The sequence below is a fragment of the Perissodus microlepis genome, chromosome 16 (genome assembly GCF_051167445.1).
Source record: "Perissodus microlepis isolate ML-2025 ecotype Zambia chromosome 16, ASM5116744v1, whole genome shotgun sequence".
Taxonomy (NCBI): domain Eukaryota; kingdom Metazoa; phylum Chordata; class Actinopteri; order Cichliformes; family Cichlidae; genus Perissodus; species Perissodus microlepis.
The window spans coordinates 17,572,814-17,597,690 of record NC_140476.1 but is presented as its reverse complement, the minus strand read 5'-3'; the positions used below and the strand labels follow the sequence as shown (position 1 = coordinate 17,597,690).

The window sequence follows — 24,877 nt, the reverse complement described above, 5'->3', positions numbered from 1 at the left end:
TTAGGATCACAGCATGTATTCGTTTGATACACTATAGTAGAGAGCAGAACAGGGCTGATAATTGATTCTGTTGCTGGCATAACTGAACGTAGCATCAGCGAAGCCGCAGAAAACTGAGAGGACAAGAATCATTTCTAGGTCACTGCCCACAGCGGCTCTATACGTTCTGCCAGTCTATCATAAAGCACAGTGAATGTGCGTACGTAGATGCTGGATCTTCTACAGTTCATATCCGTAACCCTCCTACACTCTAAAAATGAAGACGTGCAGATTTTCTTTGAGATACCAGCTTAAATTGCACAAAATAACACCTCTGTTGAAAGCTGAAGATAAACTGCAGTGAGTGTTAATTGGCCTGGTACTTACGGGCTCGTTCATTTGGTTGATGTTTGGATTGATTGTGTGTTGCTTTGTTGTGGGCATCATGCCTTGGGGATGAAAGCAATTAAAGTGTTGAACCTTTGCCATGGCGGGGGCAGTCTACGCTTTCATCTTATTGTTTATTGGCAAAATGAGAAGTGTTTTGGACTGTCCTAGTTAGGAAAATAATTATTGCTGCTTAGATCACTGTTTGCACTCAAAAGGACAATCTGGATGCCAAAGCACGCGCTAACTCAATTGCATGTACATTCAGACTTTAATTACCGTCATTTCTGAAGGCTTAATGGCAAACATAACATTGTAAAGATATTCTCCTTTGTGTTGCCTTTCACTTGCATGTGCTCTATGAGGTGATGCATGCCATTTAGTGAGCAGTCCTTAACAATTGTGAGGATGTATATAGCTGTGTATTAAAGCCAGCCATGCAGGATAGCCCTGGAGACTGATCCCATCTGTTCAAGGCCTGGCTGCTTAGTTAGAAACTCATCAAAATGTGGTCCCCCTAGGTTTGTGGACCCCCCTTTGTCTGTCCATTTGTTACCTCTTTGTCTCATTGCTGAGAGGGTGGGGTGCCAGGGGCAAGAGCTCAACCCCGGAATAGGGGAGGGGTTGGTCGGCCCAGGCATTAATGGAGACAGTATCCATGAAATAGCCCAGTGGAAGTGACGCTTCCTGGACATGTTTTACGCTTGCATGAGCATACGGCTGGGGTTGGGGTAGGGTAGAGAGCTTTACCAATGAGGGAGGGAGTGTGGAAAGAGACTAGCCAGGATGCTACTGTATGTTTTGTTTAATTTCCCATGTGCTGCTGAAAAACAGAGCTGAGCTGTCAGTGGGAGTTGCATCTTACTTCTGCGTTTTTGAAGATTATTCTGCTATACCATGTAAGTCAGATTTACTTGTTACTGTTTGGCTGCTAATGAAATACCCTGACTCTTTAATTAGTCCTGATGCTTTAAGTGAGCATTTCTCATCATTGTCAGAGCATTGTTTGGAGCATATGGTGTCTGTCCTCTAGTTCCAAAATGTCACCTTAAATTTTATTCTGTGTTTAATGTATATTTAAGAATTTCTTTGTTAGGTATGAAAGAGGTTTGAACTTGGGAAAGACTAAACACCAAGATGAAACATATGATGATGATGATGCAGTTTAAAAATGCTCATTTGTTCACTTGGATAGATCCTGTTTTTTTCCCTCATCAAAGTTTATGTAACATTCAATTTCACGGCCTATTTTTTTCTAACTTCTTATCTGCTTTTTCAGGAGCATATTTCTAGCCCTTTTCAGGTCTTTTCCCCCCAATTTATAGAGCTTGATGTGCCAGCCATCATCAAGAGAACTGCCTCAGGCTGTAAATGGCCTTATTTAGTGAGGATGAATATTCATTTGTTTAAATAATTATTCCAGCCTTGCTGTTATTTATTGATAAGGAAATATATGGGCGCTATAATATGACCTTTTTTTTAATTCTAGTAAGATTACACTAAGAAAACAGTCCACAAAAGGTCACATATACAAATGCATTAACAAAGCATAAACAAAATTGCTTCTGTTACTCCTCAAACATCTGGAGTCCAATTTGATATCAGCTTGATAGAATGAAACTGCCAGTTTATATTTCAGTCATGTTGATGCATTATGACATAATCCGTGGTAAATATTTGGATTTATACAGTTTATTATATCTGCTTTTAGTGGAAAGCAGAGCTACTAAGTAACAAGAAGATACCAAAATAAATATGGATCAATTTGCTGGACTTGAAAGCCCCTGAGAATTTGTGTGTTAACAAGGATCAGATTGAGTTTCCAGTGGGTGAGGTGGGGACAGTTGTTAAAACCACAGCCCAGACAAGTTTTATATTTATGGGATGAGTAAAACAGAAACAGACATTTTTCCACTTCGCGTTTATTACAGTTCAGAATAGGGCGAGACTTTAGACTGACCTTGAAGTAGCAAGTCATTTTCATCTTTAAAAAGCACTGGCCGCAAATGTCAGGATGACTCTAATGTCCTGAGTTTTATTGCCTTTTACTGCCCTAATATGATTCTCAATATGAGAGCAAGCAGTGAACTAATTATTCTGCAGACAATTTGTGGATATATATATAGTACTCAGAGCAATAGCACTTTCCTGTTGATTTTCTTGCTGTTGGAAATTATTGAAAAGGTCGCGTGCATCTAAGGACTGATGTGAGGAATATCTACCTTTGCTGTGTTTTGCACCCAGACTTAACTTTAGCATTATTACTGTTTTCTGCTCCCAGAAAGAAGAGAATGTAAGGAAGGAGTGTTAAAAGAGTGCTAAATTCTCAGGAAATAATAGCTAGCTTGTTTAGCAAGGTCCCTTTACAGACTTTCTGGTCGCACAGTCACATACAAATAAAATATTTGAATTGTAATCACCAACTGGACAAATTATTTGTCCAACTGTAACAAGAAGTCAAGAAGAAGCTCAGTGACTCACATTAGCGCAGGTAAAGCTTAACAGCAAGCTAGCAGCCTTATTGGTACTAGCTCGCTGTACCACCCAGAACAGCCCTGCCATTAATTTTAAGCCATAAAGTGAATTATTTAAAAATGATGCCATAAATGTGTTTATTTCTGCTCTTTGGTTTGGGAGCCGGCCTTAAAATGCCACTAGGTTTTTGTGACATATTAGCTTCATCTTCATATGCCGCTTGGTTGTTTTTTATGTATTAAATTGATTTGTCCTGTGAAGTTTCACATCCATTAGTATGTTAGTTACATGGCCATAGGAGTCACCCCGCTTAATTTGCCTTTTGTTTCTCAATTTAGTCATGGTCACCGGGAGGAGAGCGACCTCTCTCAGGTATTGTTGTCTCGCTAACAGCGTCTTTACACATTTTTGCTCCTTACAAAACGTTGCAGACTTTAGATTGGCATGGGTTGCTGGAAGGAACTGGACAGTGACAGACAGCAGTAGGCTTGACTGAGAAACAAACAAGCTGTGAAGAGAGAGCTGAAGGTTTGCCAGTGAAAAGATTAGAGTGGCATTTGGCTGGAGCGCCAAGATGCACCGTTGCTCTTGCCACACTGTCATGGCAACGGAAGCTTTATACTTGCCTCGCAGTCCCCCCGCTGAGTGTCCAGACTGTACCAAAGAGTCATTTAAAGATCCTGGGATTATTTCTGTTGACAGTAGTTAGCCGTTTACAACATAAATTACATTTTCCTGAATTCAGCTGCATTAAATAGACATTTGCTGCCCTCTTTCATTATTCATTACCATGGCTTTACATTCTTTTGACAGGTGAATGAATAAGACGCAAAAGGTCTATTATAAAAGAGCATGTAAACTTCGCTGAGCATCTTCACAATTCAATCTATCCCAGAGCTCTCATTTGTCATGCAGAGCACCTCTGTTCCCTGGTGACCAATCAGGAGTTCTTCCCTGTTGGCTAAAAGCACCCCCTTCACTGCCTCATCATCATTTGTGATTGACAGCCTCCCACAGGAAGGAGGGGGCTTATTTACCTCCTTGTGTTCTCATGGGACTAAGTTAATGATCCCAGCCAACAAAATAATACAAAGAGGGAAAAGCCTGAGAAGTCGGCGCCTGGTTGAACCATTTGGAGCAGTTTCGGCTTCTTTTATAGAGGATTAGAGAAAAAGAGGCTGTGTGAAGAGAATTTCAGAGATAGCAGTGAGACAGATGAAGCAGCAGAACCCAGACAGAAAGTGGGAGCTGAAGGGAGGCTTCTGAGGAAAGCCGGTGTTTTGAGAAAAATCCCTTCCTGGGCTTTATTTCTGTATTCATCTGTCACCCTGGCTGTGAACTGTGTGCTTGACTGAGTAACAGACAGCGAGGTAAGGCGTGATCTGTATTTCCAGTGGATGACACTTTAAAAGCTGTTTAGGTTTCTTTTAGACTTTGGAGTTTGGCTTTGAGGGAGTTTTAGTGTGCTAAATTAAATACGGTATTCTGCATATTTTTTTTGTCTGCATGTTTGAAATGTAGATATAAAAATGTAAACAAACATCAATGCTGATTTTATGGCCCAGTGAATTTTTCTGTGGTGCTCAGTTAAATATTTTTGCACTTTATTGCATGCTTCCACACTGCACATGGTGCTGACCTAACTGCTGCTGCAGTCATGATGCATTTCAACTCATTATTTGAGTTAACATATATAAGAATCTAAGTTTTTTTTGGCATTCCCCTACATTTCTTTTGATCCTTTTTTATACTGAAAAATAAGGTCTCACTGCTCCTCCTCCGGGGTTTTGGCTTAAAGTTAATCCAAACCAAGCCATGCCTTATATATTGTAGTTTAACCCCACAACATAAACGTCTGCTTTATATGGATGCCATTTAAAAAAAGAAGAACAAAAACCACTCTGACCTTATGTTGTTGACAAGCTTGTTGCAGGTAATGCTCTGCCTCAAAAGTAAGCTCGAATTCAGTGCTAATAAACGGATCAAACTTGATGTTATCAGTCTCACTATTTGGATGCCAATCCTGTCAGCCAGCACATGTTTGCGTTGGAAGCGTTTCTGTGAGACTGGTGAACAGATGCCAACAATCTGAGAAAACTTTCAACAATATCTAAGTCAGCTGTCACAGCCACATTACATTCCTGTGTGTTTCCATTTCAGTGAATGTGTTCACAAGAAAAAAAAAGGAAGAAAGAAAAAAAAAAGGTGTTATTGCTTTAAGAAATAAGCTTTCTTCTGAGCGTTTTCCAAGCTAACGTAAAGTAACCTTCCTACTTTGAGCAATGTTATTCATCAGCATTGAGATAATGAAGATAGCAATTCTTAATAGTTATATGGCATAAATGACTGACAGTCTATTAATATACCTCTGCTTAGCCATGATAGCATTTGCAAAGTGTCGCTCTTGTACTTTCTGAACAGTTGATTAATAATTGATTACTGTGTTTCATGAGGCACTATTCCATTTGGCTCCATTGAACCGTGACTTAGGCGTGAAGCATATTTCTAGCTGCATTATTCTAGACTAATTTTAGCAGGGTTAACTATAAAGCATTGCAAATTTTGGTTTATATTATATGCAAATCTCATCGTACGAAACATGCAATGAATCTGAAATGAATCTGTTTATTAATGCAGTGCATGTTGTTTTTGTGGCATGCAGCTCAGCTATTTGGGGGAAAAAATCCATTGGAGGATGACAGCAAACCTCTTTCCGGAGTTATGGTAACACCCTATGCTCTAACAGTTCCGAGAGACAGACCAAACCAGTGAAAGGCCTGCCCCTTTCTTATGATTGGCTATCTCAACAATTTGCAGCCCACTACTTGTAGATGGGATAGGTGCAGTTCTCAGTGAGGGAAGAGAAAAGGGTGGTAAGTTTTGATCTTCCTGCTGTTTTTTCAGTAGGCTAGGAGGAAAGAGTTAGTGTCAGAAACTCACAGAGATTCAGGGGGTGAGTGACTTTGCTTAAAGTTCAGACCGCTGCAGTGGATCAGCTTGGTAGAGCCTAACTATCAACACTGACTGACTTTAAACGTGGCTCTTTCCTTCTGCTTGTTTATTGCTGTAATCATGTGGCAGGTAAGTCAGAGGGTCATTCTTAGCTCTGTTCACTGTGTTTCTGTGCCTCTGTATTTTTCTACCAAAACAATGAGTCATATGTTTCTAAGCCTGCAGGCAAGGATCTGTGCAAGAGCTGAGGTGGTTTGGCCTTGTGGTGCTCACAGATTCCTTCATGTTATGAAGTGTGGGTAGAACTTGTGGAATAAGATGACTAACTTGGAGGGCCAACGGGGATTTTGTAATTAAAAAGCGTCAAAGAGAGTAGGAGCAGACAAAGTCGATTTCCAGTGTTAAAGCAGCAATTCAGTGTAGCATTTCCTAAAACACACACTTTTACATGGCCTCTGCCTGAAAGAATATATCTTTTAGCCTTATTTTCATTTCTCCCTCCCTCCCTCCCTCCCTCTCTCTCTCTCCTCCCACTTCCCTTTTTTTTCAACCCTTGCTCAGACTTAGAGATCCACTGCAGCACTGAGGAAGATAAAGCCACTCTTTCAACCACAATCTTGTGGCCTCGTGACCTACAAAATACCATTTACGGAGCTGATAAGATAAAGGATACAGACATTTTCCCTCTGCAAAATCTTTCTCTATATATATTTATATATGTGTGTGTGCGTGTTTGTGCGTGCATGCGTGAGCCCATTTGCATCAGCCCTGCATACATAAAAACAGAGCAGAGCTAATGAAGAGTGAAGCTGAGTTATTGCATTTGAGTCTGTGGTTGCCCCTGTTAATAAGTAACTTATCTCATTCACTTGAGGAGGAATGTTAGACATCATCCCACCAGAGCACTGCCTCTGATCACTAGTGTGACAAATAGATATCAAGCTGTCACCATGGTAACTCACGAGGTCTTTTTATAATGTATAATAATTAGAGTTTAGGAGAAGGAGCTGCAAGTGGTGGACACTTTGGGAACAGAAGTATTAACTGACTATTAAATTTTTTACACGTTTCTTAAGATTGCAGTTATTTTTTATTTTGGTGGGAATTTATAGGTCACCATTTAATTTTAACGTCAGACCGGACACTGTACTTGCTGTAGTTCACAAATCAGCCACACGATGTCGCTCTTTGAATGTTTTCCACAAAAGTTAGACTCATTCTTGTTGAATGACGTCTGCAAACTGCTTGTCCTCGCACAGGGGACAGACGGTAAACAAGAGCAGGTCTAAACATTATTTATGATTTCAGCAAAAACGTGCAGATTGAGATAGATCCGAGGTAAAGGAGATATTTCTTCTGTGTGGACGTTTGAGTCACAAAACCACAGCTGCATACTTGGAAAGTCACATTTTCTAAAGTTCCTGTGGTGGTGGAAAGGATACAGTGTTTCCCCGCTGATGCCACCTGCCAAGCCGCCGAGAGGAAATGAGAGTTTGGTGCAACTTCTGATGTTGACCGGGATGACCTGTGTCAGTAAACATGCAGAGAAGTGACAGGCAGGAAGAATGAACATATTTCAGCTGACCTCTACACCTCCGTTTCCATTTCTTACGCTGTGAGAATGCCATTGCTAACATTAATTGGAGCTGTTTTCCAGCTAAAGCTTTGTTTGCACAGCCACAACACCAAAACTTATAACGCTGTTATTCTTCTCCGTGCAGTTGTGCTTGACAGATGCTTTTTGATTTCAGTTGCCGAAATATTTAGATTTGTAATTAACTTGTCCTCCGTAATCATTTAAATAACAGCATTTGTAGCCCTTGGTCAGGGCCAGTTCCCATTAAGCTAATCTCAGTAATGTGTGCAGCTGCACATCAGGTAGATTTGTCAGTCTAATCAGCTGATTTGTGCTGCTGCAGCTGTAAATCATATTAGGCCAGAGTGGGCCGCTGCTGAGCTGGCTGCTTCAGGGAGCAGCAACAGGCCACACATTGGTCACAGCTACGCTGTGAAGACAGGATTACAGATAAATATGTTAGGTGTGTGCCCCAGGAAGGAAGACAAAGAGCAATCACACTCTTTCAGACTCCGAATACAGGGTTCAGAGCTATCATTAAGGGCGATAAAAGACCATAACCAAAGGGATTAGGCAGTACTTGAACAGGAAATTGTCTTCATATCTGAGACTTTGTAATTGTTTCATCTCTTAGTGACCCATTAGGCGACTTCCTAATCAAATAAAATTACACATTGTCAGTTAGTACTCCAGTTTAAAGACAATCACACATTTAATTTGTTATTTCCCATACCTGTGATTCTTTGGATACCATACCCTAAGCATCTTTCTCAGTATAGAGTATGAAGAGAAACTGTCAGCTGAAAATGCTGCACTTATCCAAAAGCAATCAGTTTGCCAAACGTAGCTGTTAAAGTAATGTATAGAGTCAGATGTTTTTGTACAAGGTTTTATGTAGTATTCTGGTTGTACGGACGTATTACTCTCCAAAATTAAGGTCTCATCTTATTTAACCATTATTGTTGAGAGAATTGAACTTTGGATCTCATTTGTTTTCATATTTAATGCTTTATGGTCTCAAAGTATGTAACTTCATAACACCTGAATACTCCCATAGCAATATTATATCAGTACAATGTCTGTCATTATTAATGCATGTTCCAATTGGTGTGGATATGCGATATAACCTAATACAGCCTGTCCCAAAAGGTAATGAAATTTTATGTAGGCAATATTACAATGCCCCATAGACAGACAGTAAGTACCAGCATTTGACTGTTCCCCTTTTTCTCATTAAATGGGAACAGAAGTCAGAATTTTGCCCTACACTGGTGAATACTTTGGTAAAGAGCAAAAAAAAAGAGGTTATTTTTAAACTTAACTTTGAATCTTTTCAGTCATCAATGTACATTTTCTCCTGGTTTCCCTAAGAGCTGTTTATTCAAACTGATCAATTCTCCGTGTGGTCTTATGATAGACACCAAATTCCCTGGGAATACCAGTGACATTCCAATATGTATCTCGCAAGCAATGTACCTTCTACCCAGTCCTTTGTACGAACTGTAGCATGCCTTTAATAGTTATAGTGTACCTGTCTCTCAGAGAGAAAAGTCACCCTGGGGACTCTTTTGATTGACAGAAGAATTCAAATGGAGCGCAGCAGGGGTGTGTCTGGAAATAGAGGCACATGGTAGGCAGATGGTACCTCAGTGATTCCCACATGAGGGCCAGCTGGTACAGACTGGAATGTAGCACATAATGTTAGAAAGTGCCAGTCTTTATTTGTAATTGTATGGCAGATTCTTGGTGCCTCAGCATTTTTTTGCTGAGCGACTTTACAGTTATTTTGCAGCCTGTAAAAATCCATTGCATCAGATTTGTTGCATATTAAATAACAATGGCCTCAGAGAGGAGGGATAACAGACTCCGATAGATGGTAAACCAGCGATTCCACATAATTTTCTTGGCTGGATGCTGCGGGAATCCCAAACCTCTGTCCCACATCACAGATGAGTCCCGCTGCCTCCCGGGCTCCTTCTCATCTGTGTTTGTGTCTTCAGCCTTTCTTTTTGAATCTCCGGTGGAATTGCCAAGTACCTCAGCATTGTGCTGCTTGAAGCAGAGGTACAGTCACACAAGGGAACCTGAAACTGATCCGAACGCTTTGAATTTCTGAATGGGCAAGGCTGAGGGGACACTGACCTGCCTGTGAGGATGTGAGCTAGGGCTCTACATGATACTGTGCCTCTGCTTATTTGCTGATTTTGACTCTCGCTCTCTTACATGCGCACTCTCTCTTTCTCCCTCTCTCTCGCTGTTGCCTGCTCTCTCTCTCTCTCGCTCTTCTTCCAGTACTGGCCTGAGCTCCAGCTGTAGGTGGAGCTGGCTTTCCTGGAATTGTCGGGCAACTTTTCCTGTTGTGCTTGCTACCTCTTGCTCAATCACTTGCTTAATGACAGCTCTGCTGCAGGACTTATGGGGCTCTGAAAACTTGTGCCATCTGGATGCATATCTCTACAAGCATGCTGGAGTTAATGACTGGTGCATTTTGTGGTATAAACATATTTTCATGATTCGAGTCAGAAGTTCTCCTTCAGCAAAAATGTCTCGGCAGTACAAAGTGGGGCGAAATCCATCGGTGGGTAAAGTAAACTGTGTATGAATGGGAGCACTTTCAGGAGTGCGTAATGTACTTGGGGCTGTAACGCACTTTGCAAGGGCTCTTTGCCACAGTGTTGTTTTACAAGCTTTTTATAATGTGTGGATATTTTATACCATAAGCGATGACATCAGAGGATAAGTGTCTTTTTGCTTTGTGTTTGTCACACAAAGCCCTTTATTTAGTTTGTATTTAGGGCATCCTATTGAAAATAACAACTCGCAAAAGCATTATGTTTATCCAGTTGCTTTGCTAAAAAAACTATAATGTGTGATTTTGTCTTTTCTCTTGCTACGGAAAATCTAACAAGTGGATGAAATTTTGAACAAGAAGTTTTTTTTACCATGTTTTACTATCATGTTGTTACCCTGTAGAGGTTTATTTGCTTTAGTACAATGCAAAAATGACTTCATATCATCTGTAAAGTTAACATAATATAGTATTGTTATTAAATAATATTTGTTCCTGAAAGCATATTTTGTTCACACCAGAGGGGTTTGGACAATGGAGCGGTATCCCTTGATTCTCAATTTCTAGGCACCTACATTTGCTGCTTTGCCTTTAAAGAACAAAATAGCACTGAAACAAAGGCCCGCAGATGCATCAGAGTCACAAGAGACAAGTGCAACAATTGCTTCTTTTCTTGTGCAGTACAGTGGGATCACTGAATGTCTGCGAGGATTTGAATAGAATAGAAAGAACAAACCCAGGTTTGTAGCTCATAGGTAATTGCTGTATCCTCATAACTTCAAAAGGCTACTTGTGCCCGACTGTCCTGATAATGAGCTTTTGCCTTCTTCACACATAATGAGTGGAGGTAGAGAGTTCACATAGAAAGACGCTGTGAGCACAGTGTGTCCACTCGCAGCTGGGGTGTCTGACTGGCCGGGAACAAAGGCTTAGTGTCTGTGATGGTGTGTAGCCCCAGCCATCAGCAAGCAGGCCAATACACTTCTGCTTGGCTGAGTTGTCAGTCCTCACTGGCCTGCTGGCCTACGGGCTACAGTATAGACAGGCTAGACTATTCCTGTGCCAAATTAAAAGGAGCTGCTGCTGCATTCTTTAAGTTCTCAGTTGAGCCACACAGACCAAACTGAAAGCTGATACATGTTTATGTATTATGTGCAAACACGTGTTTTTGCCCGAGAATTCTCCTGCTTGCTTGTTTTATTTTTCCAGTATTCTTCATTTCCATAATCAGATATCTCTTACAAATATTTATGTAATAAAATATTAATGTTTTTTACATTCAGCATGCACCAGAAATCGACTGAAACTCAAGTAGAGATGAATAACTTATAAATACTGGTAATTAGATCGGGTATGCGTAATGTGTTTTTTATTGTTTCTTCCAAAGAATATTTTGGATTTGATTGTGGACATTAGGACTCCAGCTAACTATCGTTTCTCCATCAGTTAATCTCAGAAAAATAACTTGATAGAAACTAATAAGCAACAGTCTATCATTTTTTTAACCTTTGTCGCTGCTGCTAGCATTTCCTGATTTATTTTCGTGTCATCTTTACAGATAGCTGATCAGCTTCCCTGGATTTCGCTGAACATCCCGCTTTGTTTTGCTTGAAAATGGAAACGCTGGAGTCTGAGCTGACCTGTCCAATCTGTCTGGAGCTTTTCGAGGACCCACTGCTGTTACCCTGCGCTCACAGTCTTTGTTTCAATTGCGCCCACCGAATCCTGGTCTCCCACTGCACCCCCAGCGAGCCAATTCAGTCCATCAGCGCCTTTCAGTGCCCCACCTGTCGCTATGTCATCACCCTCAACCAGAGGGGCTTAGAGGGACTCAAACGCAACGTCACTCTGCAGAATATCATCGACCGCTACCAGAAAGCTTCTTTAAGTGGACCCAACTCTCCTAACGAGACTCGGCGTGAGCGAGCCGTCCCTGACAGCACAGCCATGACGTCCCCCTGCAACCGGGTCCAGTGTCAGTTCTGCGAACAGGACCCTCCACAGGATGCCGTGAAGACTTGCGTCACCTGCGAGGTGTCATACTGCGAGGAGTGTCTCAAGGCCACCCATCCAAACAAAAAGCCTTTCACGGGCCACCGTCTAATCGAGCCCTTGCTTGACTCACATCTACGAGGGCTTATGTGTCTGGAGCACGAGGACGAGAAGGTCAACATGTACTGTGTGACGGACGAGCAGCTGATCTGCGCATTGTGTAAGCTAGTTGGCCGACACCGAGACCACCAAGTAGCAGCCCTCAGTGACCGATATGACAAACTCAAGGTAAGAAATAATTTTAGAGAAGCTCGGGGATTTAGGGCACAGTGAGAACAGATTTTTCACTAATGTTACCAGCACAAAATTGAGAGACGGTTTCTGAATTTTTCAAAAACCTCTTTCAGCTTCTCAGCATGACAGGTTGGCAAGCTGATAATGAATTTTTGAATTTCCACATTATGATAAACTTAAGTGGGCTTTTTGCACAGCTCGATTTTGGCAACGCACAAACACACAGAGATAAATTAAGAGTATTGATTACAGGCATGTGAAACTAAATCTCATCGATTTATTTTTTAAGTCGTTTATCTGAAACAGACAGTCAACAAGAAAGTACTCCATGACGGATTTGCTACTTGAAAAATACAGATGATTTACAAGAATAAGTGCAATAATACTTCGCAGTTCTAGTGAGAGAGATAGAGGGGTGTTTTTGTGAAGCAAGTTTAGAGTTGAGTTTTTCTGTAGCGAATTAGCAAACACTACAAAAGTTCCTTTATTCGGCATTGTGAAATAAATAATTGTACGAAATGACTTCCTCTCTAAATTACGCTTAGCGATAATGTGTTTACTTTGAAGCTGTTTCCCACTTGGCCAGTCAGAGACTGCTTTCACACTTTTAGGTAGTACTGCTCATTGTCAGTAGATGGGCCGACATGAATAAGACATAAGAAGATGCTGTTTGCTGGAGTATAAAAGGGCGGTTCGACTTTTCTTCACAAATAAGCTTCTATCATAAAAAAACTAGCTTAGGTAGGTGTATAAAGTAACTCGCAAACTCAACAGGATGATTTTATCGTCCACTATAAGCCAGTTGTTCCATGGAACTTTAACACAAAAAAGAAAGTTACCATACACAAGGGAACATCAAACATTTACTGTTTTAATTTGGGAAAGTCTTAAACTCGGCTGCAAAAAGCTTTTCAGTTCAGTTAAAGTTCACCTTAAAGTTTGTCTGCATGGCATAGGCTGCATAACAAAAAAAGAGCACCCTTATTCTTTTCACAAAACACTCCCTTAATGCATGACTCACAAAAGGATAGTTTTATGTATCACACGCAGCACTGAAAGCCTTTTTTGTCCCCATTCCTTTCTTTCACAATGCTTGGTCACAGTGGAAGTGGGATATAAACAATCTTTTTGCAACATATTGGGAAGATAGGACTAGCCTTAACCTCTCTCCTTTGTTTGATCGTGCTGTCATTGTGCAGAAATCTCCCGGCCGCTTTCTCTGTGTGGGGCGTGATCATTCGTTCCAGGAGGCAGAGCAGGTGATCAGCATCATTTCTTTAATTACACATTCGGGGCAGATTTACTGCGTAGATCTGCCTGGACCTGAATGTAACTTTTGAAGGGATCGATTACCAAATCAAGACCAGTGAAATGAAAGTGAAACGCTAGTTGCAGCTGGTCTGCATAACATGAAGTAATGAGGCCTGGCAATATGGCCTGGATGGTTATTAATGCTAGAGTTAAAGCACTCAGCATTGTGAGCCTGGTGTGTTTTAATTATTTCACGAAGTAGTTAATGTGTGCTGTGACATTGTTACTTCCCTTTTAATGAGAATAAAATCCTGCAGATGTTTGCAGACATTAGGATTGTGGGTGAATTAAGGCGAACCGAATCATTTTATCCTCTTGCAGACTGCTATAAGCAAAGGTCTATTTTCTCTCTTGAAAAACATTAACCAATTACCTTTTTCGGTATCCTTTCGCCGTATCTCATATTTTACTATTTCATGTGTTTACTCTTTTTTTTTTTCCTCGATGCACATGCACTGTTAGTTGCATTGTTAGCCCAAGTGAAAGAGGAAACGACAATTTTCAACAAAGAGAGAAATAGTTTTTTTCTCATAGCATAGGACAGGACCCAGGTGGCATGCAGCTGAGCTTGTTGATAGTTGTTGGCTTTTTTCAAGCACATGTTTACAGCCACAGTGCCTCACATTTCTCACAAATTCCCAGACAAAGGGATACTGCGACTTGTAAAGGCACACATGTGTGTCTTTGTGTGCGTGTCTGTGTTTCAGCCTCATTTATGTGACATGATCCCAGTTAAATAATTATAAATCTTATATATCCATCTTATATTTTCTTATATCGCTGCATTCCTATTAAAGTCATAGGAAAGGCAGAAGCATTAAGGAAAACCCCCTTTTTTTGCCAGATAATCACAGAGCTTATATGTAAACATACGAAACAGTCATGCAGACGTTGTAAAGCTTGAGCTGATCAAACCAGCTAGATTAAAACCGTGGGAAGAAACCCATGTAAACACGCGGAAAACAAGAGAAGGAAATGAAATTAAGACCCAGGACTACTCTATAACGAGGTGACGGTGGGATACTCAACCACAGCGCTGAAATATTTCTTTTCAGTAATAGTAGGAAATGGATAAGTTAAATTTTCTTCATTTCTCTGTTCTGACCTTGTGTGAGCCTAATTAAAAAGAGATTGCACTCATGTATTCCGCAGGTATTAGTTTCACCTCTTGACTTTGACGTACGCCTCGCATGTTCTCGTGATATAAATTTCCAAACATTGTCATCAGAGAACTTATACTAGAACAGCTCGGTCGCACACAGTATGTGGGTACTTTTAAAGTTCTATAAAAATCAAAACAACTGATATTTAATGTGGTATTTTTTGTGAGGAAAAAAAAATCTGCATCATTACAATCAGTGTTGGAAAAGTTCTTTTTGAAAGGTTATAGAATAAAGACTACTAGTTAACCTGTTCAAACATAAATATGACTGTATTAATTACTAACTTACTACATTTGATGTCTTCAGTAAAACTAGTTCAAGTCCATTGCATTTTGATTTAGAAAGCACTTTCACAGCTGGTGAAGAAGCTTTATTCTGTTTAGTGTCAAAGCCCGTTTCTCATTTTAGAAGGAAACCATTGTTGAATTTTTAGCAATATCCAGCACTGAGAGGCATTCTTGTTCGCCAGCGTGGTCACTCACTTTGGTGTGGTTGGCTGGTCGCAGGCATAGCAGACTCGGTTGCTTGGAGCAGTACGCATTGATTTGACATTTGGCAGAGAAGAGGCGGTTTAAAACTAAAACAAGAACAATCAAAAACAGCATTCAAGATTTCATATTGCCACATGAATGGAGCCTGTTAAGATGTAGAGGCAGCTGACCTGCTTTTTCTGGAAATATTCCAAGGCAGGACTAAAGTGAACAATGAAAAGCAAAAAATGGATTCTACTTGCAAGCTCATCAAAAAGTAATTAATAAATGTAAGTATAAGCTGATAACTTACAATTACAATTGCATCTATTTTTGATTCATTTGCTTAAATACAGCACAGATTATACACATGTATGTATACCACACACACTATGGTACAAATACAGTTACGGTGTTCTCCAGCAAAGTAATGCAAAACACGGCCTGTGTTGCTCACAGGATGAAGAGTCGCACAGTGAATAAAATTTCTAATGTTGACACAGGATAAAAGTCTGAGTCCTGACGTTGACCTTTCAGGACTCTAAGAGGAAGGAAGAGAGGCCAGCCAATAAAAAGGTGTGGAACCAGAAGCTTTCCCATACAAAAGGAAGCCACTATTCTTTCCTCTCATCAGATTTAAATGATTTTAGGAAAGAGACCTCCATTAGACAGAGCTGTCTAAACATGTGAAGAATATTCACGCTGCAAGAGAAGTTATTTTAGCTTAATTGAAAATGCCTGTACAGCAAAAATTTTCGCTGAGGTGATTTTACTTTGTGGTTTTTAACGGTCATACGTTTGGCTGTATTCACCATCAGCTGAATATCTTATGTTTCATACACCACTTAGGAGGTTTCAAAGCCGCCATACCTGGACCTGCAATGGATCATCTGAAATGGCTTTCATCACATTTTCTTTTCCATATAAATAAATTATATTTGTAAGAGCAGTAAAACAGAGGCTCTGCTATTTTAGTACAGTGACTCACACACCTTATGAAATCACAATGTGAGACTGAACCAACATGACAGAGCCTCTCCCACCATCTATTTGCTTTAAATCTTTGCAGGCTTCTCGTGCTTGTTTGGTCTCATCTCAAAGTATTTGTGGGTTCTTTTTTTTCCTTTTGAATAAAGGGATGTTAGTCAGAGTTATATTTTTGTGATTAGTGTTTATGGTTCTCTACAATAATTTCTTTTAAATCAATGTTTTAGGAACCAGGTGCTATAGTTCCAAACAGTGAAATTCAAAGGCAGTTTGTAACTGTTTGACTGTAAAATTTCAGATGCATTCACATGTATTGCTGAAGACTTAATAATAGATTGAAATACGTTGTTCTGCTTGTATTTGATTTAGCTGAAAATGCAGGTTTCTAAGAGAACCCCAAAATTCAGTTGTTTTTTTTTTTAAATTTTATTTTAATGTCTGGTGTCAGTTTTTTTAAATGATGCTAGTATAGAAGTACTTTTAACTGCTTTTTTATCCTAATGGCCAGCAAGACACAGTTAGGCTGCATGAAGTATATGAGGAAAATAACTTTTTACTTGATTTATGACCTCAGTAAACATTTCCCAGATGAGTTTATGGTTTTGAAGCACTAATTTCCAGTCATATCCATTACAGCATCATGGTAAATTTGTAAATTATGGTCCAATTTGGAATAAAATAGAGATCATGAACACACTGTAATTGACAAGTGGCTACAGCATGGGTGTGCAGTATCCTCAGTTTGCAGTCTAAATCTGTCATCCATATTTGAAGTTACAACCTTCTCCACCCATCTGCTTTTGGTTTTGCAAGACCACAGTTTTGTTTGAATTGAAATCATTTTAATATAATCATGCATTAATCTTTTACTTCCTGTGAATAATGCTTATAATATTAGAAGACATTCTGTAATGTCACAGGACACCATCATCATGCTGCCCGATTATAGTAAGAGCTTAAGTTCGAAACATCACCCTTTGATCTGACTCGGTGATTAGCACACCCTGGGTTCAGTTGTCCAAATTACTGGCAGATGCTCTGCTTAGCTTCATGGCCTCAGTGGGCAGTATGATGGGATCTTTGGCACAAAGCTAGGACTTGTGTGTGTGTGTGGGGGGGGGGCTCACACTGATCAGAGCCCAAATCTGGCCATTCATATCCAGGGGCAACCCTGTGTGTCCTCTCACGTGCTCATTACACTTGATATGGTCCTTATGTTCCTATTCACCTAACTCTCTTCCAGGATTTATTCAGCTGTTTACAGTTTGATTGGGGAGGCAGTGTATAATGAAATGTTCCCTTTCAATTTTGTTTTGCAGCAAGCCTTGGATTCCAACCTCAGCAATCTAATCAAGAGGACCAGTGAGTTGGAAAGTCTGATGGGCAAACTTATCCAAACCTGCCAACATGTGGAGGTGAGGTTATTTGTCTGTTCCTTTCAGGTTGGGAGTTTTAGCTTTCCCGGCAATCCGTGGGCAACAACTCATTAAATTATTAACACCGTGATGAATTACTGTATCCGAATGTGGAATTGTATCACGTCAACAAGACTGAGTGCTCATTACTCACAAGCTCAACAATTATTGTTAAATGACTGCAAATTTGGTATTTTAACAGCATGTGTAAGCTAAATATGAATTTATTTATGTCTAGATATAAATAAATAAATATGTATAAAGTAAATAGCATGTGATTCATTGAAAAGCCTTTCAAATAAAGGATTAAGATACTGCATTATGTCAGTTATCTCAAAATGACTGTGCTTTAAATTAATATATGTGTGTGTGTGTGTGTGTGTGTGTGTGTGTGTGTGTGTGTGTGTGTGTGTGTGTGTGTGTGTGTGTGTGTGTGTGTGTGTGTGTGTAAACAAGGACAGCTGATTGCAACTCTGCTCTAATGTATGTTACCTGTACCCCTGTTTTGTCTAGGTAAATGCATCGCGACAAGAAAACAAGCTGCAGGAAGAGTGTGACCTGCTGATTAATATCATACAGCAGCGAAGACAAATCATAGCTACCAAGATAAAGGAGGGCAAGGTACCGTTTATCACACTTTGTATCTCGATAGCTTTTGTTTGTTTGTTTATCACCTTGTCCATGTTGATAACCTTGCTTCTTCACCCGAGGTTGCTGTTCTTATTAGAATACAGCAATAACAAATCACAGATGATGGGTAAAAAAAAAGACTTCACACATCTACTGCTCAAAGGGAGAGTATGTAACGCACGAAGGACGCATCAGTGATGTAATGCAACGTCTACAAAGGAAGATAAAAAAAAATATGAAGAATTAAACATATATGTATTGTCTAATACAAGTCAGCAGTAGGAAAAGCATTGTAATTGAAAAAGCACTGTACAGTAGTTTAGTATTAAAAACACTATGATTTACTGTATTAATGATGTCCCAGGGATCATCCAGGAATGGTGATACTATCTTCCAGGGAACTGATTGGTCAGTAGGCAATGATTTCATGCCTGCTGATCTCTAATCTTCAGTATAAACTACTCCAGAGGCAAAAATGTGAACTGCCTTTATCATAACGCAAACCCATGGTAACCCTGAAGTTACCTGGATAAGCCAAAATCAGGCTTTCACAGTGTAGGCCTTTGATTTGACTAGAAGATTATGGTGGCCAGTGTTAGCTAATGTGGGCAGACACATACTGCTTTGTAATCTGTACTGATGTTAGTTCTCTAAATGTGTCATTTGGCTCCACCTGGACACACGTTACACTACATAAAAGCAGGTCTTGATACATAGTTTGATTTCCAGGCAGCATAAACTTTTGTATAGTTCTAATAATTCATGGAGGAAGGATGACATTTTTTCCGGTTTCTGGTGACCATAATGGTTCTCAGAAGTGTTTTCTTTGTTAGTAGCAGGGACTTTTCCTGCCAAGAGGAACTGTGGACATCAATAAAACAAACCAAACAAAAAAAAAAGAAGTGAACATTAGTTAAACATCAGCTATGCAAGCAACAATTTTTTACAGTCTAAAAAATTTGCAATGCATGGAGAAATGAGCAGTCTGTGAAGTGTGTGGCTTATTGAAACTCACACTGTGTTGCAATGTAGAGAAAAAATAAAGAAAACTCTGAAACAGGATTATGGGAAAGTGAAAGTAAAGGAACACAGAAAGCATGGATGGTGCTGTAGCCACCACTGGTCAGCCATTAAGTCCCTTCAGAGTTCCTATTAGCCATGTAAATGCAAACAGAAGGCAGGCCTTGAAAATGTGTTGTTCTCAGCGGGTAGCTTCTCTCACCCGCCCCCCAGCAATCACCACTGGCTTTTCAAAAGCAGCTTTTATCAAAAATATACAAATAGTAAAAAGTAGCACACATTACCGTGATGTTTACTGTTTCCTGCTTCACATCTTATTGAGTATTCAGTCAAGCTGCCTAACAGTGGGGCTGTTTTAGCAACTGACTGAGAAGAATCTTCAGGGAAAGAACAAAAAACATATGTGGCAAACAGACACATGCTTCAGGAACTAAAATGTAATTGCTTGCTATCCTGTAAATGTGAACAATTATAGGGCAACAAGCAAATATATTTTTGCCACTGTTTGTAGATTTAGGCACAAAAACAATTTACTTGGCTATGTTAAGGTTATAGAATACAATATAGAATAGTTAAAAGAAAAGCTGACTTTGGATTCTAAAGAGAAACAAAATTGCAGTTCTCTTCTGCAGTGTGGACCTGTGTTTCAACATATTGATGGCCACTTATACTGACGAGAGTTTATTGCTTTGTTTTGTCCTCAGTATCAGGAGCGGGTGTCCATAATTTTAATATGGATGTGTTATGCCTCTTGAATGGTTTCCCTTCCTTTTCTCCTGTCGCCTTAGAGAAGCGGGAGCATGCTGTGCCATGTTCAGTGTCAGACTAAGATCAGCCTTGCTTCCTGTGGTGGTCCTCTCTGGAGGGGGCCTCTTTCCTTCCACACCTCGTGGCTCATGACACAGGTTGTGAGGTTGCTTTCAGCCACTAAGCCATTGAGCCACAGAGGGGGGTTAGAAGGGTCTGGTTTCTATGACAATACTGTGTAGGATGTCTCATGAATACCCCTCTTATGCAAGTATTGCTTATAAAACAGGTTGTAGGACAGACTCTTGTGACTATGACACTACTGAAAAATCAGAGTTTTTTTCTCCCCAGCAGGATTTCCTTATTGGCAAAGTGAAACCCAATTTTACATTGGATAAGTTGCCGTCTCATAGGTCATGCATCGGTTGGTAGTTTACTAAGCTATTCATCTGTCTGCATATCCTATTTTCTGCCCAGTCTGTGAGGCTGAGGAAGCTAGCCCAGCAGATAGCCGGCTGCAAGCAGTGCATTGAGAGGTCCTCCTCGCTCATCACCCAGGCTGACCAAACCCTCAAGGAGACAGACCACGCTCGCTTTCTTCAGACAGCTAAAAGTATCTGTGAGAGGTGAGACACCAGCGAAAGGCAGACACGGGAACAAACAATAGAAACTGCGTGTAAAACTGTCGCCACATATTAATGTTAATATTTTCTTTGTACCAGAGTGTCTATGGCAACAGCATCCTCCCAAATCCTGTTACCAGAAATTAACCTGAATGACACATTTGATACTTTTGCTTTGGACTTCACAAGGGAGAAGAAAATGCTAGAAAGCTTAGATTACCTCACAGGTGAGTCGGGCCACACATGTTAAGCATAGAGCATTTAATTGTTTGAAATGAATCCTCCATGTAAATTACTATAATCTTTTTGCTTGTTTAGTACCGCCTGATCAGGTTCCCCAAAACTTTCTTTTCCATACGATTTGCCGGCTTCCTTTATTGAAAGATGCACTTAAAATGAACCACAGCTTATCCGTGAATTATGGATTTATAAAATTACAGGCTTCGGCAAGCATAACAGCGGTGAGTTCATATTTAAACTATGTGATTGTGAAGGAGTGGCAGAAAACTAAAAAGCTCATATAATTTACAGCAATAGTTTTTTTGCTGCTGAATGAAACAGGTTTGATTGTTTATGCACGGCTCCTGTTGTGCACTGTGAATTTAACTCAGCATGGGGGCTGTAGCTGTAATAGCTGGAGGAACTCCAATATAGATTAATTACACTTGTCAGAATAAAGGACACATGCAGACACTCACACAAACACACACGTGCATACACACAAAGGGCTGGTGCTGTTTATCCATCACTGGTCTCTGTTTGTTATTTTGATGTTGTGTGCAGAATGAAATCAACTCCGCTTTCATTATTTTCTCTGGGCAACATTTACCTTTTGTTTTGTGTTTGCAGCGCCAAATCCACCAGTAATCCGCGAGGAACTCTGTACAGCTTCATATGACACGATCACGGTTCACTGGACATCAGATGATGAATTCTCTGTTGTATCATACGAGCTACAGTATGCCATCTTCACCAGCCAATCTAATGTTGTCAGTAAGTCCATATGTCGTTTTCTAAAGGAACCACGGTCAAATGTTTGGGGTGGAAAACACGATAGTGGTGGGATTTGAAAAGGATTTCTGAGAAAGATTTTCAAATAGTTCGAGGGGGTATGCTACAATATCCAAACATAATATTGTGTTTTAGCTGCAGGAGTGGAGAGCGTTGTCCTGGCTCTCGTGGGTAATGAGATGTTTCCAAAATGCACTGTAATTTTTGCTGCATCTCAGAAGGGAAAGGAAAATAACAGTCAGACTGGATTTACATCCAGATGCACATCGTAAGCTGGATATTATCTCGGGGTTGAAATCAAGAGCTAACTGCTCGAATTGATCGCCCTAATTAGCCACAACATGCTCGATCAAGCATTTATTCTTATCTGCCTCAGCGCTCGAGCACACTTGAGTAGCAGTGCAACTATACTTGATGAATTAAAAATAGCAGCCTTAGATTGAAAGAGTTCATGTTGTTATACTGTGTTGTCTCACTCCTTAGTTTAAACTTAGTAATAATTCTCATGGTGAATTGCTTTGTGCTTTGTCTATAGGTTTGTGTAAATCTGCTGATAGCTGGATGATAGTACCAAACATCAAGCAAAATCACTACACGGTGCACGGACTCCAGTGTGGCACCAAGTACATTTTCATAGTGAAAGCAATAAACCAGGCTGGAACCCGCAGCAGTGAACCAGGGAAACTCAAGACAAACAGTACGTCAGCAGCTGTTCAGAAATGCTTGTGTTACTAAATAATTATTAATACTTGACAATTGTAATTAATACTCTTTTTAAATTGCAAGGTCAGCCATTCAAACTGGAACCAAAGTCTGCTCACCGGAAGCTGAGGGTGTCCCATGACAACCTGACAGTAGAGAGGGATGAGACATCGTCCAAGAAGAGCCATAGTCAGGACCGCTTCTCCAGCCACAGCAGCTACGGTGTCACGGGAAATGTCTACATCGACAGTGGGCGCCATTACTGGGAGGCTCTGATTGGGGGAAGCACATGGTAAAAACATTTAAGTTCGTAGCATGGCTCACAGGTAGTTCAGTGTCAGACTCCTGGTTGGCTGGACTCAAGACTAAACAAAGATAGGCTCGCTAGGTAGTGGATAGATTTCCATGAAATGTGCTACATTGCTACAGTTAGAATGTCTGCTCTCATTTCTGCTTAAGTCTGTAGATGTATTGTTTTTATGTAAGCGTGAATGATGTTTCAGATTTAGAATGTTACTACTAAACCTGTATTTATGAAATGTAATTATTTCCTCTCATTGGTTACGCAGGTTTGCAGTAGGAATTGCGTACAAGTCAGCACCGAAACACGAGTGGGTCGGAAAAAACTCAGCCTCCTGGGTAATGTCTCGCTGCAACAACTCATGGGTGGTGCGTCACAACAGTAAAGAGATTCCCATCGAGCCCTCGCCCCACCTGCGGCGTCTCGGGGTGTTGTTGGACTATGATTCTGGATCTCTGTCTTTTTATGACGCTGTTGGTTCTCAGCACTTGTATACGTTTGACATTGACTTTGCTCAGCCAGTCTGCCCTGTGTTCAATGTTTGGAACAGATGCCTAACAATCCTGAGTGGACTGCCTATCCCCGATCACTTAGAGGGAACAGACTACAAAAACTGATAAACCTGCCCCGTCTTTCCTGGATTTTCTTTTTTGTATCCAGAAAGGAACTTGATAGTGTGCACCTTTGAAAAAAAGAAAAAGGGATACAGTGACATTGGTGTAGATTTCCAAAACTAATCTGAGCTATTTAATAAATGTTTTCTTTGCTTTGCACATTTATGTACATTACTCTTTTGGTTGGTGACAATTCCAAATTCACTAGCTGGCTCCACATTTTTTTACATTCATATTGCACACTTTTTTTATTAATATACTTTTAAGGAAAATGGCGAATTTTTAATGACATCTATTAATCGGGCTCATATGTTTGTGGAAGGTTGATTTAGAGGCCATTGGAAATTTTGTGTTTTTGAACTTTTTTAAGTCGTAGCACTTTGATAAAGTTGTCACTATAATATAAATGATTACTTGTCAATGTTTCTAAGAAAAAAAAAACATGTAAATGCAGGATCTAAGAATAATAGTTAAGAACGGTTTCACTTTTTTAATTCTAATAAGAAATCAGTCATTTCAGGGGTTTTTATGTATTTATTTCTGAAAATGTTCTAGTAAAGTTTAGCATCTCGGGAATATTCATCTCCTCATTATAGCCGTTTTAAAATGGATCTTCATTATAATTATGCCATTTTAAGTTTCTCTGACAAGATCTAATAAAAGTGACTTCGCATGATTATTTGCGTGACTATCCTCCTTGTGTTATGAATAATGCAATCCACAAATATGTTTCAGTAGGGCTGTCACCAAAGCAGATTTGGACAGGATAATAGCATACTGAAAAACAACTGACAACAAATGAATCACTGCAAGTTCTATAGAAATTTTAAAGAAAAGAACAATTAATTTTTGAAAAATCTGTGCATTGACATTTCTCTCTCTTTCTGACAGATTGATAACCCCCCCCCCCCACACACACACACACACATATGTATATATGTATATAAACACCATTCTTTACAATTTTGTAAAATGTGTGCCTCCTATAATATATCTGCTTTTTTTTTTTACCTCATTTAATCATCAGTAACAGTACATTGTAACTTAACACAATGCACCATCATTTATTTTTGAGTTTTATTTTAACATCGGAATACTTTTTTTTATGAAAAGATAACACAGCCATCATAAAGAAAAGTGTCAACGTTGCTTTGCAGGACTGACTTTGACCTGCATTGAGCCACAACACAATTTTTGACAAGATTTGCTCTGACATTTCGTTTTGTATTGGAGTAGCGTGGCTTGAATTCTGCAGCGTTTCCTTTCAACAAAGTAGACAAGAGCAAAAAAAAAAAAAAAGAAGAAGATCTGAACTCTCTGTGACCTCCCCATGAGACACCCTGCAGACAAAGCCGTAATAAGTGAGCACTACCTCCTCCATGTAATGTCACCAGAGCTTGATTTTGTGATGTGTTCATTTTTGTGTGGGAAGAAATACTTGAAGCTATTTGTGAAGAGGATCTAGTCAACCAGAAGTATACTAAATGCTACACATTGCCAGTTGTCACTTCACCTCCTCAATTAAAAAATAAATCGTTAAATTAAAATTAATTATTGAAATTTGCCAGTAGATTTGTCAGCTGTAAAATAAACAGTGGTATTATAGTTCATTCCTGTTAACTAGTAAGATTTAACTTAAGGACAGTTTTTTTCTACTGA

The 24,877-nt window shown here is 39.8% G+C and overlaps 1 protein-coding gene across 6 annotated transcripts; it reads left to right on the top strand.

Moving 5' to 3' along the window:
• The first annotated feature begins 1,117 nt into the window (after positions 1-1,117).
• On the top strand, positions 1,118-23,897 carry mid1 (midline 1). Of its 6 annotated transcripts, XM_084908103.1 has the most exons (11): positions 6,349-9,947; positions 11,497-12,218; positions 13,424-13,483; positions 17,475-17,570; positions 18,084-18,191; positions 20,445-20,593; positions 20,690-20,817; positions 21,440-21,583; positions 22,137-22,298; positions 22,388-22,595; positions 22,873-23,897. In XM_084908103.1, the coding sequence occupies exons 2-11, from the start codon at positions 11,553-11,555 to the stop codon at positions 23,219-23,221; spliced, it is 2,070 nt and encodes a 689-aa protein (XP_084764229.1). In that variant the 5' UTR covers positions 6,349-9,947; positions 11,497-11,552; the 3' UTR covers positions 23,222-23,897. The 6 variants fall into 6 exon arrangements, with proteins under 6 accessions (XP_084764225.1, XP_084764224.1, XP_084764228.1 ...); XM_084908099.1 differs by lacking the exons at positions 6,349-9,947; positions 13,424-13,483 and adding an exon at positions 1,118-1,265; XM_084908098.1 differs by lacking the exons at positions 6,349-9,947; positions 13,424-13,483 and adding an exon at positions 3,833-4,211.
• Positions 23,898-24,877: the final 980 nt, after the last annotated feature.

Coding starts and splice junctions, on each gene's coding strand:
- mid1 (XM_084908103.1), top strand. CDS start 11,553: ATGGAAACGCTGGAGTCTGAGCTGACCTGTCCAATCTGTCTGGAGCTT. Junction 17,571..18,083: donor AAACCTGCCAACATGTGGAG/GTGAGGTTATTT, acceptor TGTTTTGTCTAG/GTAAATGCATCGCGACAAGA. Junction 20,818..21,439: donor AAGCTTAGATTACCTCACAG/GTGAGTCGGGCC, acceptor TTGTGTTTGCAG/CGCCAAATCCACCAGTAATC.